Source organism: Sinohyriopsis cumingii, chromosome 12 (genome assembly GCF_028554795.1).
Source record: "Sinohyriopsis cumingii isolate HCF-2022 chromosome 12, ASM2855479v2, whole genome shotgun sequence".
Classification (NCBI taxonomy): domain Eukaryota; kingdom Metazoa; phylum Mollusca; class Bivalvia; order Unionida; family Unionidae; genus Sinohyriopsis; species Sinohyriopsis cumingii.
Window position 1 is genome coordinate 69,462,632 of NC_142972.1, and position 17,847 is coordinate 69,480,478.

General features: G+C 34.3%; 2 protein-coding genes across 3 annotated transcripts in view; one reads left to right on the forward strand and one right to left on the reverse strand.

Annotated features, from left to right (window-relative positions):
- LOC149786672 (peroxisomal targeting signal 2 receptor-like) overlaps nucleotides 1-1,743 on the reverse strand; it is a 33,700-nt gene extending 31,957 nt beyond the window's left edge. Inside the window, exon 1 of one of the 2 annotated variants that reach the window (XM_089977207.1) lies at nucleotides 1,541-1,743. In XM_089977207.1, the coding sequence (XP_089833333.1) occupies nucleotides 1,541-1,649 (109 nt within the window). In that variant the 5' untranslated portion in view covers nucleotides 1,650-1,743. The remainder of the gene's footprint in view (nucleotides 1-1,540) is intronic. The other variant, XM_089977208.1, reaches the window with a different exon arrangement.
- A 188-nt stretch (nucleotides 1,744-1,931) lies between these two features.
- On the forward strand, nucleotides 1,932-17,445 carry LOC149786673 (uncharacterized). Its single transcript, XM_089978245.1, has 5 exons — nucleotides 1,932-2,063; nucleotides 8,298-8,468; nucleotides 11,989-13,101; nucleotides 14,081-14,222; nucleotides 16,622-17,445. Exons 1-5 carry the CDS (start codon nucleotides 2,015-2,017, stop codon nucleotides 16,839-16,841), a joined length of 1,695 nt encoding a protein of 564 aa, XP_089834371.1. The 5' UTR covers nucleotides 1,932-2,014; the 3' UTR covers nucleotides 16,842-17,445.
- The last annotated feature ends 402 nt before the right edge of the window (nucleotides 17,446-17,847 follow it).

Below are 17,847 nucleotides of genomic sequence, written 5' to 3' on the forward strand. Positions count from 1 at the left end.
CAAGCATTTAAAAAAATAGACCGGTTTCATCAGTACTATACACATTTCTTGGATCACATGTATTCAGTAGTGCTGGAAAAAGTTTCATTTCTTCAGTCAGCCACACTAGTTCCATGAACTATGACACTTCTCTCCTCACAATTTTGTCTCTGTTTAAACTGTCAATCCAATTTTTATCTGCATTTAAATCTTCTATTACATGTTTTAAGTTATTATATCAGCTTTCTGTTGAAGGATCAGCAAATTTACTGGAATATTTTCATGTCTTATTGCCTTAAACCAAGTCAAAAGACCCTCCTTTACTCTGGGATTAGCACATTTTCAAATCTGTTTCCATAAACAGTTGCACATGATTTTTTCATGATTATGCCAATTAGTTCCAATTACTGACAGTGGCAATTCAAACAAATGAAACACATCCTTTTCTTAATGCCATTCTTCTGTTTCTTGCATTATTTGCAAGCTTTGTGTCTAAAAACACCATTGTTTTCTTTTTCTGACAGGTGAACTTTCAGCCATGTTCATGTTCACAACAATCAGAATTCAAAATAAATACACATGAGATTTACTTTAAACCATTTAATCAATATTCTAGTATAAAATGATAGCTAAAGAATATTTTCAAGCTATTTAGTATTAAAAAAAAAGTACAAGATAAAAAACATTTCTTTAATTGTACTGAACCAGCATGGCACCTTTGTTAGTCCTTACAGATTATGAATGTTGTCAGAATATCATGCTCGTTTTACATTGTACCTTTGTAGTTGTGCCTTTATTTAAATGACCACCACTGTTTAACTGACTTCTTCATATCAGGTGAATAAATATGGTACTCAATAGTTTGAGTTCTGATTTTTCCTAAATCATTTACCCAATAGATACAATTAAAAAGTTGCTCATTTCTGCTACCAGAATGACAGATACGGCTAAGGTTTTATCAATATAAACCATCATCAGAAGCAAACAGAAGCAAATGCATATTCAAAATTCCCCCCAAAAAATTCCATGATTCACCACCCCCAGACAGCAACATAGGGGTCATGTATTATAAAGTTATCTCAGAAAATATTTCAAAATGTCATAACTGAATTTTTGTACACCATGCCAAATTTGTGTTTGCACCATCCTATCAGTACTCCACGTACCATTAAAACATTAGCAGCCATTGAGCAATCTAGACAAAAATTGTACCGACCGTTTCAGATTTTGTCACAAGGCGGAGTTATCAGTAGAGCGTGTCCTAACATCCTGAACAAACATTAACCAGACATTTACCCTCAATTTTCTAAGGCCATTTGTCCTGCAGTTGCTCCTTCTACCGCAGCAAGACCCCTTTATATCAAAGTTTAGCAAACCCACTTTACACTATTTGCTAAACTTTGCTTAAGACCTTTTTAAACAATAAGATTAAGACGTATATATTTCATTTCTTTAACTTTAACTTATATATATATATATATATATATATATATATATATATATATATATATATATATATATATATAACATCACATAGTAATCTACGTGTTCTTTAACCCACCGGCTAATCCATAGTATTGTGATGTTGTGCATGCTAATCGCTGATGAAAATATGGAGAATATTCAACAGCATAACCGTGTTTTCCAATCGTACGAAATGACCGAGTCATGTCTTCCGTTTGAGGCACTGCTCCGTCTGAATTTTACATCACTAATCTGAAAACTTAATAAGTAGCCTAATATGTCAACAAGTACAACCTTTGACCCGTTGCCATCATGGGTGCTTAGAAATTACGACAGCAAGATATTCCTATTTAAAATACGTGATGCAAAACTATTATAAATAGTTATTTATTGTTTGAATCAATTAATATTATTGAGATACTTTTAAAGTTAATTATTCAGCATGTTGTCTAATATTTACGACATTTACCGTAAAGCTATAATGCCCGCCATAATATTGAAAGAGTTGTACGAAAGTTCTGTTAAGGAACTACTAGTTTTTATAATGCCATCTTAAATTAATTAATGCAAAATGGAAATTCAGTATTTTCTTCCGTCAGAGATAGCCAGATTAGTTTTAGGTTTGTATGAATAATATGTGATTCGCAGTAGTGTTAATTTGGATGAAAAATAAATAACGAAAGATGCTAATTCAACAGTGGCATTTCTGCGCAGAAACCTCTGCTGTTGTCTGGTAAAAGGCCGTTCCGCATATCTTTCCCATGTGCATTCCATACTCGAATATAGAGCATTTATTTGGAACTCTTACAACAATAGTGGAATACATAAAATGGTGTTCAGCACCAATTAACAAGATTGATAACCAGCGACTATAAATCCTATAATACGTATGCGGTGTTACGAAACACCCAAATCCACACCAAATCGCATTTTGTCTGTCGTCTCATCTCTAAATTGCAACGGTACCTCCCCTCCCCCCATTTAAAAAAAAAGAATTTAAAACAAATCTTTTTCCACAAATCGAATTATTTTTTTATTGTGCAGTTTTACACAGTTCTATTGGGTTAGGTCTATTTAGACTGACGAGAAACCAATAAATTGGTATCATATTTGTCAAATTCGGTGGTTGTTTAAGATTGATTTGACTTATTTGCCAGTATGGAAGACGTTCGTATAGGCAGGCATGAAGACGTACTTAATAAGATACATACACATATTATATACTGTTGTATAGTTTTAATTATATGCTTTAATTCTTCACTGTTCTATTTCTATACAAAATCAGATTTAACTAACATTTTACAAACCGATGAATATGAAGAAGACAGTTTCAGTATGGAAGAGGAAACCGCCGACGAATCTAGGGAATCACTATATCCTTGTACTGTATCTGACGTGTCAGAGGTCAATATTCACCGTAAGTCAGCTCCATTTCAAGCAATGATGCCAGCTAGCAGCCCTGGAAAGTTCATGACCAACGATGAATTACTGAAAGTTATCATGTCTACTGAAACAGGAGAAAAAAGCATCCCACAAGGAATAAAAAGCGACGTATACACTGTCATTGAAGCATCTGATGACGACAATGGTGCCAAAAACTTCCCCGATGACTGCGGTGTTTGGGATTGGAGAAGTGCTACAACCGTTAATCAGACTTTTGTTGTCACCGATTCTGTTGACAAAGTACGTACAGTGTATATGAAAAAGGAACAGTACTGTGTCAAGAAAATGGTCAATGGAGAGATCACATATGAACCAATATTTCCTCAGCCATCGAGTGTTTTAACACTGCATAAATATTATACTAAATTGATGCAAGACAAATCATTCAAAAAACGCGTAACAACAATTGCTGGACTGCCCGATTCTTTTCCTGTAGAGAAAAAAATGCTGGCCATTGTGGAATACTGCGGCAAAATGCCAACCATCTTTAAAAAGCACGGAAATTCTAAGAAATTGGAGCCATATGTAAGGACAGACCCAAAAATTATTCAGAGAGCAGCTGAAATGGCAAAGCATGAGAACGTCAGCAGCATTCTCACAAAACTTATGGAAGACAAGTTTCACTGCTCCGAAATCGATGAAACAAATAAACGACACGAAATTCAGAGACCGCAAACGAAAACGTGAAGAAAATGTCAACTCCAGAATAAATATAGCTGATGATGTGGTTAGTGTTTTAAGTGAGCTTCACACTAATCCAGTCATCCAAGAAATAATTTTGACTAAACACAAAAAACCATGTGTCATTGTTTATAGCAACCAACAGATGGATGATATGATCAGAAACTGTGAAGGTGATGACGGGAGTGTTCTAGGTGTTGATAGAACTTTCAACTCGGGAAATTTCTATGTCACAGTCTTTTCCTACAGAAACCGATTTGTGATAAGCAATAGAACAAACGATTTTCTGGTAATGTTTGGGCCGTGCATGATACATTTTGATGCCGAAGAGGAAACTTATGGGAAATTTTTCTCATACGTAAGCGATCGATTTGGACACAAAGCGCGATTAACCATTGGAAGTGATGAAGAAAAGAACATGACAAACGCCCTGAAAGCCAAATTCCTGCATGCAAATTTTTTGTTATGTACCAAACACATTTATGACAATGTCCAACGACATCTTCAAGAAAATGGGGCATGTGTACTGGCCCGTAAAAGAATACTCCAAATCAGTTTTGGAAAAAATGATGGAGTAATTTTTGCCTCAGATGATACGGAGTTTGAATCAAGATGTCAGAATTTGGAACCCTATTTAAAACAATTTCCAGTTTTTAAATCATATTGGCAAAGATTCCTGTTGGGCAAAATAAACACTTATGTTTTCCGCCCATTACGCGAAGGAGTAATCACTGCACCATGGACTAATAATAACAGCGAGTCCATGAACCATAAGGTAAAGGCAGCAGTTAATTGGGACAGAAACAAATTCCCAGAACTTAATGAAGAGATCGGAACTATTATGAAAAACCAAATTCTGTTTCTCAGATGTGCTGTTTATAGCAAAGGAGACTGGCGTCTAGCACCTTCAATGGAAAAGCATGTTATTCCACAACTAATATGGCATGGTATGCCACAAATGGAGAAAGACAGGCATATACACAAATTCATGCTGGCAAAACCACCAAAAACAACAAAATCCAGATATATCAGTGCCAGCAACATGGATTTTAAGTGTCCCAAGGCTTCCGAAAATGTTGGGAAAATGCCAGGCCAGCGGAATCGGCCAGCATCAGAACGGACTAAAAAATATTATAAATGACCAAAGAAATGTACTTACAGATTATTCTTTTTCACCATCATAATATTGAATCAATATAACATTTTCTGTATGACAACAAAATATTTGCAACATTTGTTTTTGGTCATTATTATATATTTTATAGGTCATTTATATGGAATCCTTTTAGGGACAATCGCTACATCTTGTAGTATTTGGCCGGGCGATGGAGCAATGAAGTGATGCGATGGAGCGATTTGTCATTTATTTTTTAATTGAGTGGAGGTTAAAGTCGAAAGATTGCACTAGGATGTGGATTTGAGTGGATTTGGGTGTTTCGTAACACCCATAGGTATGGTATTAGCACACCCTCGTTTGTTTGCTGTCCCTACCGATTTTGAAAAAGAAAAGCATCAAGGATTTTTTAAAATAAAAATGCATAGAATTTTGTGATTTAATTCATCAGTTTATAATGTATAACCTGATTGTCGCCAGAAGGTGGGGTCCCTTACAACGTATTGGCGTATCAAAGCAAACGGAAACTCCTTATAATCAGACTGATATAAACAAGAAGACAGACTGCTATCTTCTTTTCTGAGTTCTAGAACAGTTCATATACGTAAAAACTGTTGTCAGCATCAAATATTTGCATTGTATAGTTGTAATATTTGTATTCAGAGGTCTCGCTAGGATTTTAAAACTAGGAGTCTGGGACTCCCATTTTGGTAAAAGTAGGAGTCCCACCATCAAAAGTTGCAGTCCTTTCTTTCCTACAGAATCAACACAGACGTGAGTGCATCTGTTTTTAGATGGAGAGGTTTTTGTAATGTAATCACTTACTTTAATATAGCTTCATTACAGCAGTCCATTGACAGATTGCAAATTTATGGTTTATTTATTTGTCTACGTCCTTGTAGTAATTTTCGGCAATTGTTAAATAGTGTCTTATTTGCTGTTTTTTTCCTGTATTTTCACAAATACGTGTCAGGTCGGAAAACAGATTAGACCTTAAAGTGCATCTTGTGAATTCCACAACATAGCATTGTCCCATATGTTTCTGACCTACATAATTTGCATTTTAAAGTTAAATCTTTAATAAAATAATATCTAGGCTTTGATTTAAATGATCTGTATATTTTTTTTTCTGAAAATATTTGCCCGATGGTTTACGAAAACAGACAATCTAATAAACTGGTACATCCCAGACTTAGCGAAGTCTGCCATTATTTCCTGTTAGGCCTACTGGTTCACTTAGAGTTTCAGACTAATTTTATGACAAAATAGTGTACATGAAGCAGTTAATAATCACTGATTCTGATCTTAAAACACAAGTTTGTATGTTTTATCATTAAAGGGTATCATTCAGGAAATTGATAGTTGCTACCTTACTCGGAAAAGGGTTAATGGTCAGTCAGCTATCAAAACATATGCTTGTGAATGGGCAAGAATTTGTTTGTCAACGTAATTGATATCAAAACTAGGCCTAGCTACTGATGTATTGATGAATACATTTTGCTACAACACTAGAACTAACCGGGCTAAGGTGAGCTGCATTAAAAAATAAGTATGGTCAGTCAATGTACCTCTTAAATAGATCTTGTTTGTCCATCAGAGTGATATTGAATTTTGTCAATCCAAGTCAGGACTTATTCCAAACACTAAGCTAGGCATCACACGCTTTCTTACACTTAGCTACTGTTCTATCTGAACTATCAATTCTAGCAGCTTTAACACTCTTCTGAATCTCATTACAATCTTCGTAAGTTTGCAGTTTAACCCCAGAATACTTATTCAAATTTAAGAACGGTATTTTGTCTAAGTCTCAACATGTCTTGATTCTCGTGCACTACTTATTCTGATACATTCGGAAATTAACACAGTAACGAAAGCTAAAGTTGTTTATTTGATGTACTTTTATAAATGACCACATGTACATCTCTGGGTCTTTCTGACTCTGAATTAAATCACTGTAAATATCAGTACATTTTTGCATTGGGCTGCCAGTCAGAGCGTCTGATCTTGCCGCCCAGCTATTGCATCATGTTCTTTTTTATGTATTCTTATAATGGCAACATGTATGTACATTAAGGGGTCTTTCAGTCACTGAATTCTGTCATTGTAAATATCAGCACAGCTAATTGATCAACACATTTTCCCACAAAGCAGGTGGCTGAAACTGGACTTTCATTATTGTGTTCATTTCTGAATGTAGCAGAATAAGCAGTGCATGTGACCTTAGAATCAAGACATGATGAGACTTAGACAAAATGCCATTCATAAGTGGGTGACAAGTCACCTAAAATGTAAACTTCGCCTTCTTTTGTTAGGAAAGCAATAACAACATCACCCTGAGGTACATTGACTGATCATACCACATTATTTTTAAATGCCCCTTGCCTTAGCCCGGTTAGTTCTAGTGTTGTAGCGAAATGTTTTCATCAAGGCATCAGTAACTAGACCTAGTTTTTATATCAATTATGTTGACAAACAAACTCTTGCCCATTCTCAAGCATTATGTTTTGATAGCTGATTGACCATTAACCCTTTTCTGAGTAAGGTAGCAACTATCAATTTCCTGCATGCTATCCTTTGATGTTAAAACAAATAAACTTGTGTTTTAAGACTAGAATCGGTGATCTGGATATATATTAACTGTCTCTTATACACTGTTTTGTCATAAAATTAGTTTGAAACTGTAAGTAAACCCGTAGGCCTAACGGGAAATAATGGCGGACTTTGCTTAGTCTGGGATGTACCAGTTTATTAGATTGTCTGTTTTCTTAAATCATCGGGCACATATATTCAGAAAAACTATACAAATCATTGAAACCAAAAGCTAGGTATTATTTTATTAAAGTTTTAACTTTAAAATGCAAATTATGTATGTCAGAAATGCATGGGACAGTGCTGTGTTGTGGAATTCACGAGATGCGCTTAAGGTCTAAGCTGTTTTCTTATTTGACACATGTTTGCAAAAATACGGAAAAAGAACAGCAAATCAGATATGATTTTTTTGCCTAAAATTGCTACAAATACGTATACAAATAAATCATAAATTTGCGATCCTGTCAGTGGACTGTTTTAATGAAGCTATATTATAGTGAGTGATTACATTACGAAAACCTCTCCATCTAAAAATAGATGCACTCACGTCTGTGTTGATTCTGTAGGAAAGAAGGGACTGCAACTTTTGATGGTGGGACTCCTATATTTACCAAAATGGGAGTCCTGGACTCTGTTTTAAAATCCTAGCGAGACCTCTGGCTCAGCTTAAGTTTACCTAAACATTAGGCCAGACAGAAAAATAATGTGTTTCTGGTTGCACTGGTATTAAAATTATGGAAGGCAGGTCTTGTTTTTGTTTTTTAAACAAATATACTTAATGTCATTTTTTTTTTTAACCATGGGGGGAAAAAATGCTAGGGTTGGCAATGAGAAACAGGGATAGCTGGTTGACCAGAAAAACATTTTTAGGTGGTCGTTTTATCTTCATTAGGTTCATATTTGAAGGCATTTTCCTTGCAAGCATGTTGTATATAGCATATACCAGATCATAAGGAAAATGCTGCTGTGGCAGATAACTCCTTCATGAGATTTACTGTACATAATGAGTTTCCAATTTTAATTTCAGGCTATTTGAAAGAACAAAAATGCTTGAAAACATACCAGTCCTTTCTGAAAGAATCACCACACTTGCTGGAATATATTTCTCTCCTGAAGGCAGGACAAGAATATCCAACAACAATAGCTGGGAAAACTCTTATTAATATGCTTCAAGAATATGCAGCACTTAAGTTGTGTAGTAAGTTTGAAATTTTCTGTATCATTTTAGGTCATGTCACAACACAAGGGTACACATCTGTTGAGAACCCTACCATAGCTATCTTAGCAATTCATGTAAAAAAATTCAGATATAGCCAGTGAAAAACAAGTAAAAGGTAATTTTATGTAGCCCAAGTGGAAGCAAATTAAGACTAGATTTATTATCAAGGTCCATTACTTGTAAAATGAATCATTTCTTCAGATATGTTTAGCACTAGATATATGAATGTAAGATGGAAAGATTTGTTGATTTTGAATTGTAACTTGTTTTCGACTTTGCTGCAACTGTTGGACAAAGCCTGTCGTTAAGCAAAATAGGAAAGTTGTAATATTTTTGTCTTTGAATATTATTTTATCAGGGTTTTCTTTATCTCACATGAAAGTATGCAAAAACAGAAGTTTAAAGGGACTATTATGAACATTGTAAATTTTGAATTTGTTACACTTCTCCGTTTTCACCAACATTGCACTGTTCTTGATGGAGAGAGAAGTACCTTTACAAAGTTATTAGGGTTCAAAAATGGTCCAAGTGTGGAATGTGCATATGGATGTTATACAGTATATGAACACAAACTCTAATCTATATGCATTTGGACCTTGGATAGTATATGCATATGAACCCTAGGTGCTGTATGCATAGGAACCTTGCATGGTATATGCATATAGGCCCTGGGTGCTATATGCATATGGACCTTGCATGGTATTTGCATGTAGGTCCTAGGTGCTATATGCATATGGACCCTAGGTGCTGTATGTATATGGACCTAATGTGTTATATGCAACACTAAAATAATGTTTTAACTTAATCCTTTCATTGTTCAGAATGGTAAAATTTATGATTTCATAATACAAGAATTAACCATGGAAAATATTTATTTCTTCCATGATAGTCAATACAGTGATAATTGTGTGCCATTATAGTTCCACTGTGACCACATTGTATGTTAGATTTGGATTGTATAAAGAAATTTACTTGTAAGATTTACCATGAACACCAGTATATACATCTTTTGGACTGAACTCACGGGTAATTAAAGACCCTCATTTTTGCAGATTATAATAATTGTCTTGGAGCAATCAGCTGAATGCACTAGAAAAACTCAAATGTGTTCCCATTCTTACCTTAATCAACAAATGGCCAAATCAGAGTAAATTATTCCTGCGAATTTTGCCCCCACTGTCTGTGAATCAGTAGCCAGGTTATCTTTGATTTAGTAGTCATACTGATTATCCAATAGTCACGTTTTAAATATTTATATTTGGAAGTTTTGCTGATAAGCTAATATTCACTTTTTAAATATTTAGATTAGGTATTCTTCATTCCTGCTGGTCATATAGTATTCATGTTGTAAATATTAAGATTTGGCAGTCTTCATTCTTGTTAATCATCTAGTATTCATGTTTTGAATATTAAGATTTGGCAGTCTTCATTATTGCTAATCATCTAGTATTCATGCTTTCAATATTAAGATTTGGCATTCTTCATTCTTGTTAATAATTTAGTATTCATGTTTTAATTATTAAGATTTGGCATTCTTCATTCTTGTTAATCATTTAGTATTCATGTTTTGAATATTAAGATTTGGCATTCTTCATTCTTGCTAATCATCTAGTATTCATGTTTTGAATATTAAGACTTGACATTCTTCATTCTTGCTAATCATCTAGTATTCATGTTGTAAATATTAAGATTTGGCATTCTTCATTCTTGCTGGTCATATAGTATTCATGTTTTGAATATTAAGATTTGACAGTCATACTGATCAGGCCAAAACATTTTGTGTTTCCTATTGCCCAGATTTTAAAATCAGAGTAGGCAGGTCATTTTTTAAAAAAACATTATGGATATTTAATGTCATTTATTTTGTTTTTATCCATGGGGGATAAAAGTGCTAGGGTCGGCAATGAGACAGGGTTGGTCAGCTGACTGGAAACATATTTTTTGGCCTCATCCAGCATTCATGTTTGAATTGTTAAGATTTGGCAGTCCTGCATATCATCCAGTATTCACATGTTTTAAATGTTGATTTGTCCTAAGAAAGATCTTTCAGGATTGTCTATGCACTTGCAACACATCACAGTTTTAAAATGTCTTGGGTCCCCAGTATTCTGTGGCTTTCTATCATAACTTAGGGGCCTCAGTTTTCAAAACCTGTAAATCATGTCAGTTACATTTTCCCTTGATGGTAACACAGGTGATCAGATGAACAGAAATAAAGCATGTTCATTTTGAAGTTAAAGTAAGCAAAATTTAAAATGAAAGCAGACAAGATACAGTAATTATTATAGTCAGTATAGTTTAATCTATGAAATTGGTGCTGATTTACATTGAATTTAATGATATTTATTTACTAGTTACAGTATGAACTTCTGCTTTTATCAACTGGACCTGTAATTTTTCCTTCTTGAACACTGATGAAGACTGAAGGTCCAAGGCATATTGTATCAATAGATCACTGAGAGATTTTAATTTTAGTGAGAACAAAAGAGAAATATTTGAACCGGTTAGAATATAGATGTTTATACTGATATGAGACTGTCTTGTTTCAGGTCTAATGTCAAAGGCATGAAGAACATTTTAAAATCAAAAGGATAAAAATATATTTTATAACTCTGCTTGTGTAGTGGCTAAGATGGCTTTATTTTTTAAAATTGTTGAGGACTAATTGGCGTATTTACACAATGAAGCTAATTAGCAGTGTCTTCAGATGATAATGGTGCACAAGAGATGAGATGACAGTAACATCGTTGTGTAGGGTCAGCAGAATTTCTTTTTCAAATTATTTTGATTAACTTTGAAGAGTTCTTGCAATATGTATCATCAAGGAAAAGTGACTGTTATTTACTGTGAAATATAGAAAATTATTTGTTTATTTTTCTTTCCTATTTTCCCACATGTGACATATTTTTCTATATGGGCCTCAGGATTAAATGGAAACTACATACCCTTTAAAGCAGGAAATTTATATTTGTTGAAAGAATTTGACTTCCTGCAATTTGCTGCTTTTTAAAGATATGACCCATTATTACTTAATTGATAACAATGCTAAAACCTATAGAATTTATGCTGTATTGCTTAATTGGATTTGCATTGTGGTTGGATAGGGTAACAAGTTTTACATAATGTTAGATATGTAATTTATTGCAACCATTTCAGTTTTCCCAAACAAACCATTTTCTGATATCACTGATATTTTTTTAATCAGCCTATAAAAGTGAAACTGAGGTGAACTTAACAAAATGACTGTGCTAATAAGTGGGTTTAGAGTTTTTAACTTTTTTTCATGGGCAAGTTTGGTATATAATAAAAGACATGGATAGAGACTGGATATATTTCATCTTATCGTACAAAAGTGATGTATTTTAACTTGTGGCATTGCCTTTCATTAAAATTTCACTTTCTTTGTACAGCACATTGGAGGATATCCACTAGTTATATAGGAAATGAAAATATCCTTTATGTAATAAGTATAACATTGAAATCCATTTTCTTTTAACAGGTGAAAATAAGTGCACCACAAATCCTGTGAATGCACTGTGGAGACAGTTTGACAGTGTGGTTGAACATCTCAAAGACAGACAGGTAATAAGCACCAGGCTGTGGAAAGGCACGACACAGACTGCACGAACACGATGCCAAATTGCAGATAGCTCTCATGCAAAAGCTGCCCGATGCAAAGAAATCAGCTCATTTTTAAAAGGGAAAGAAGCAAATGCGACCATTGTAATGGATGTATCGTCGATTCCTACATCAGTGGGCTGTGCTGATGAAAGAATTAATAGTTCCAATCCAGTTACTTTGTCAAGATTAGTCCCTGACTCTGCTGTCTCAAATTGTTATAGAGAGTCAATCCAAGCAGTAGTAGGCAGGCCACAGAAGAATGTGTCATCTACAGGCGAAGAGATGGCATCGCACTCTGTTAGCTTCAGAACCAGAGCAAGGACTGCAAAATGTACTAGCAAATTAATGCATCCTTCAGACAAATATGATGCTGGCTTCAGTACAGTGGTCAGTTCAGTGCTTTCAGAAAATGCTGATTTAGGTTTGGAGAAAGAGTCATCATCCACAGTAATGAGAGACAAAGCGTCAGATGATAAAAGCAATTCTTGTGATAAAATGGATAATGTCAGTGCATGTTGTAATGACCGTTTAGAAGAAAATTTAGCAAATTGTGATTATTCAGGAAAGAGTGCAGATGAAGAAGTAGATGTGGAAGTAACCTGTGATATCCCAGACATCCATGATATGACTAGTCCTCAAAAGTCCTCAAAGACTGTTATAAAATCTCCAGTAGAACTACAAGAAATAAAAGATGATGCTAAAGAGAGTAGTAAAGTATTCACTGATTCTATTACAAATCCTAACTCATTGGATATTAATCAAGGAAAAGGTTTATCAGAAACTTCAGTATGCAGGCAACACCAAAGAATTGGTTCACAGCTGCCAGAGAGCGATAGCCCATTGCAACAGAAAGAAACTGGTTCCAAACATTCTCAGGCAATGAGCCTTCTCTCAAGTCAGACAGCAGCTGGTCCTATCCAAATACCTTTAGATACAAATATGGCACAGTCCAGTCAGACATTATCAGCCATTCAAAACACAGAAGATAAAGGTATTTAAACTTTACAACTTAGAGCACCACTAGTAGAAAGTGGTCTTTATTAGATGAGTACATATCATGTAGGTATATGGTACATATTCGTATTATGGTTTAATGGCTAAAACATAGATGTGATCAGAAAGATCAAATTACTTGGACTAAATTAAATTAGAACTTATTACGGGTCTAAGAGTTATATATAATTAAAGAAAAAGCACAGGATTTTATTTTATGAGTATCAGGGGAATATGTCAGATTTTCCATGCTCTGATAAGATCATGTGTTATGATACATCTTTTTGTCATATAGAGTCTGAATAACTGAAGAATAACTTTCATTTGAATATTCTTTGACTTAAAATCACAGTAGGTTGGTTTTTGCTTATCTAGCTGCATGTATCAGGGGACGAAAAATCCACCTTCTGACAGCCCTGAGTAAGTTCAGAATTCTGTTTGGCAAGTAATATTTTAGTTTACTTGCTCATAAATTTATGCATAGTATAATGGAAAAGTATAGATTTTTGTGAGATTTTGTTAAACTTTGCATTTGAGCAAGCAGACAATGAAAATTTGTTCATTCCATGTATATACATATGTTGTAGTTGACAATAAGAAACATAATTAATTTACTCAGCATGGAGCAGATCTGCCAACATCTTAACAGTGAATAATACAAGTTTCTTAACTGTCTTAACTAAATTTAGAAATTGTATAAAATACGAGTTAAATACTGTATATCACATATGCATGTACACTACCATATATACTCACTTATAAGTCAAGCCAAACTGCAGACCCAGGTCTGCCATCATATAATGCGCTGGCAAGTCTGGGTCTGTGCAGTTTGTTAGGAGTAATCATTACAACAAACAACATAGACCCTGATCTGCATGTACCTTATGTAGATTAGGATCCTTGTTTGCAGTTTGATTTGACCTGTAAGCAAGCATAAATGATATATATAAAATTTTCATTTCAATTTACTGTTACAGAGATCAGCACAACCAGTGTACTAGTCACACCTACCAAGCAGCATCCCAACAGAATAGGTTCAGAAAATTTCATTAGTTCTGCAAAACTCCTTCAGTCATTGACAGATGCCTTCCAGGCAGGAAAGTCACCCAGAAGGAAAAAGTAAGTTATGTATATTTGATTTGCATTGTTTGTAAGTTTTTCTTTTCATTTCATTATATGCTTTAGATAGTTGTATTTTGGACTGGACCTTGACCAAAATCAAATTCATTTTCTACCTGATTTTGGTTTTGTAAAGCATGTTTATCTCAGTCTTAGCCCAGAACTTTGGAAATCCCCCCTTGAAATGCTGGGTCTACCTGTTGTTTGCTATATTTTATATTATAATTTGAGAAAAAGATGTTCTAATTATAACCAAGATTTTATCTTGTTAACATTTGGAACCTTCTAGAATGAAATTTTCCGTTAGGTACTAATTTTTTTAGAAAATGATAATTGTGACCCAGGTCAGGTAGAGGAGTATAAAATCTTTTCGAAATTAAAATTAATTCACCGTGTGAATTTTTTCAAGTCCAAGATATTATTGCACATAAAGTTCTCGTGGGTCGGTGGTTCTTCCCTGGGTTTTCCAGGGTTCTTCCTCCACCAGTTATACTGGATGCCATGTATAGCCTATCTTGTGCTGAAAAATGGCGTTAAACCTTAGAACAACAACAATTTCACATAAAGTTTTGGGGAAGCCAACAAACTTCTGTAATGTCCTCTAAAAAAAGAAAACTTTATTTTAAATCCTTTGCAGGAACAGTTCTTCAAAAGGATGAATTGATCCAGCTTGTCAGACTATATGATCTTTCTGAGTCAAAGGCTTGAAGCAATAAAAAAAAAATTATGGTCCAGTATATGGTAGAAAAGAATTGTTGGCGTAAAAGTGCTTTAGGTTTGATTAGTAAGTCTCCATCTGTTATGGAATTGAAATTAAAATACAAGAATGAAAGAGAGTTAAGAAAGCTTGAGAGAAGGAAGAGAGACAGATGCAGTTATAGGCTAATGCAAATGCAATGTGAAAAAGAAGAAAGAGAAATGTAAGGAGAAAAGGTAAAAGGTGAATTTCAATTTAAATTAAAAGAATTAGAGATGGCATGTGGAAAGCACTCCCCCACTTTACACACAAGTTCAGGTTTTGAGGTTACTAAAAATTATGTAAGTACCATCTTTTAAGGAAAAAGAAGTAGATAAATATTTTCTTAGTTTTGAAAATATTGATGAAAATTCGAAATGGCCAAAAGAGCAAATTGCACTTTTTAAAAAGCAAAGCTCTGACATGTACTCTTCCCTGAGTACAGCAAGGTGTTGATTGTGATCTGCTTAAGGACTGTATCTTGAAAGGTTATGAGTTGGTACCTGAGGCTTATCGACAAAAGTTTAGGCATTATAAAAAAAAAATCTACAAACTCCTGTCGAACTTGCAATAACAATTATTCGATAAGTGGTGCTTAACCAAGAAAGTTGGTCAAGATTACTAAAATCTTAGACAACTCGTATTAGTTGAAGAGTTCGAGAATTTCATCCATAGTGACATGAAGACTTACCTTGATGAGCAAAAGGTCCAAACTTAAGTAAATGTTGCTTGTACAGCTGAAGAGTATTCCTTAGCCTATAAAGTTTCTTTCGTAAGTAAATCTTCCAGCAGTCTTTTGTTAAAAAAAACAAACCTAATTCAACCTAATATGGGCACTTCCAAATCTCAGTCTGGAACACTTTGTAGGAATAAAGTTTCTGATGTGATCGATTAGAAATCTTTATCTCTTCCCTCATGTACTTATTGCAAGGAGAAAGGGCACATTATTTCTGATTGTTACTACATCTTGAAAAATAAGCAAAAGAATCAAGACAGACCTATTCCAAATGCTCTTTTTTCTAAGAGGTGAAGGTCACAGTCATGTATTGAAACCAATACATTTGTTGTGTCAAACAAATCCCAGTCTGATTTTATCATGGAGAATTATGAACCATTAATGTTGAATGGTTCTATATCACTCATTAGTGATTCTGCTAATCTCATCACCATTACAAAATTTAGGGACATAGGACCTTCTCTTAGTCTTTTATTTTCAGGCACTTTGCTTTTTTTCTGAGAAGTCTTCATCTAATGTAAGTGTTCTTATTCAGGAAGTAGAGTGCAGCAGTGTTAAATGTTCCTCTCCAGTATGTAAATTTGTCATCATACTTAGTCTCATGACCCATGCCGGTTGGAAGAGTGCTGTCTTTTTACCTACCCATCAAGGTTATTCATTTATTACCATGCGTTGACATAGTGGAGATATTGTTGTGGTTAAACCACTTCTAACTGAAACGTTTCAACATGTTCATTGGGTAATATGAATTGTTGTGGAAAAAATCTGCTTTAAAATAGGGAATTTTAAAACCTTGGATGGCACATCCTGAGGTCCAAATGTTGTAGTTTCATGATTTCTTGTTTTGGTTAAATTGTCTTTAAATTTTTTAATGTTTACATTTTTCTTTAAACAAACCAATAGAAGGCAAACATTTTTTTCCTTCAGACCGCCTAAGAAACGCATCTCCACAGCAAGTGCCAGCGATAAATCTGCAACAGAGAGTGCCACTCATATTGACCATAATTCTAGTATTGCTGGAACAAGCCAGGAGGTAAAAGTTGGATGTGCAACATCTAGTTATAGAATTCTTTTATTATTTTTCATGGAAATGGAAATAGACATTTCTAACCTTCTGTTATTCTATCAGAGTTTCAATGACCCCTGAAGGAGGTTTCATGAGTCTTGGAAGGATGTGAAAATCCATTTGAAACTTACCATTTAAAACGTGCCTGCAGATAAATAGCCTTAGGGCTGTTGATGATACTCTTAGTGCGGTACTAAATACTGTGGAAAAATCCAGTTTTATCTTTTGTTCATTCTTTTAAGTACAGTATAGGTCTTGTGATTTTTCAATTCATCTTGCGTCCCTTGGGGGGGTGGAGAGAATGGTATTTCTCCATCTCCCCATTCATCCTCAATCCTCATGGAGTTGATGTGGGTTCTCTCAGATCTGCACGTCATGTTTTCTCAGTGAGTTGCATCCAGTGATCACTGTTGAGTGGACATGGTGTAAATAAAGTGGGCATGATTTTATATTTATGACCCCAGCCTGCATGTGCTGAAGAATTATGGAGGGAGGGAGGTATGGCACTGAGTCATATCCCTTATCAATTGATGGACATTTTTTCTGTTATGCTTCCAAATTTAAATTTTACATAACTTCATTGTAATCCATTGATATGTGAACTTCATTTAAACTATTTTTGAGTGACACATCTAATTTTCAGGGTTGTATTTTAAAAAATAAATAAAGTATTTCATTAATGTAACCATTTTCAGTTTCTTTATCATCAAATATTTGAAAATAATTGCATTTCTTTGATCATTAAAATTTGATATTTTAGAACTAGAGTCATCTATATCTTGACATGCAGCTTGTCATGTGAAAATTGGGACGTAGAACAACAGAAGCCTGATATAGTTAGTATTTTACTAATGTGAGCTATGGCCAAACGCTTATTAAAAGGAACAGGGATCATGGGATAAACAAGTATCTATGCACTGTTTTAAATACTGAGAATGCAATCGAACATCATGAACTAGCGATTTTGTTATCATTTGTCAGACAAAAGTATCATGTATAAGATCATCAGATTTTTTATAGAGAGGGAGAGATGATGTGCTCTTGAGTGCTGAAGGCATGTAAATACAGTTACTTAAGCAGCATGTAA

What these genes read in the sequence shown, in the direction of transcription:
- LOC149786673 (XM_089978245.1), top strand. Translation starts at nt 2,015, where the DNA reads ATGGAAATTCAGTATTTTCTTCCGTCAGAGATAGCCAGATTAGTTTTA. An exon ending in TCAAAACACAGAAGATAAAG is followed by an intron (nt 13,102 to 14,080) that starts GTATTTAAACTT and finishes TTACTGTTACAG; the next exon opens with AGATCAGCACAACCAGTGTA. An exon ending in AAGTCACCCAGAAGGAAAAA is followed by an intron (nt 14,223 to 16,621) that starts GTAAGTTATGTA and finishes TTTTTCCTTCAG; the next exon opens with ACCGCCTAAGAAACGCATCT.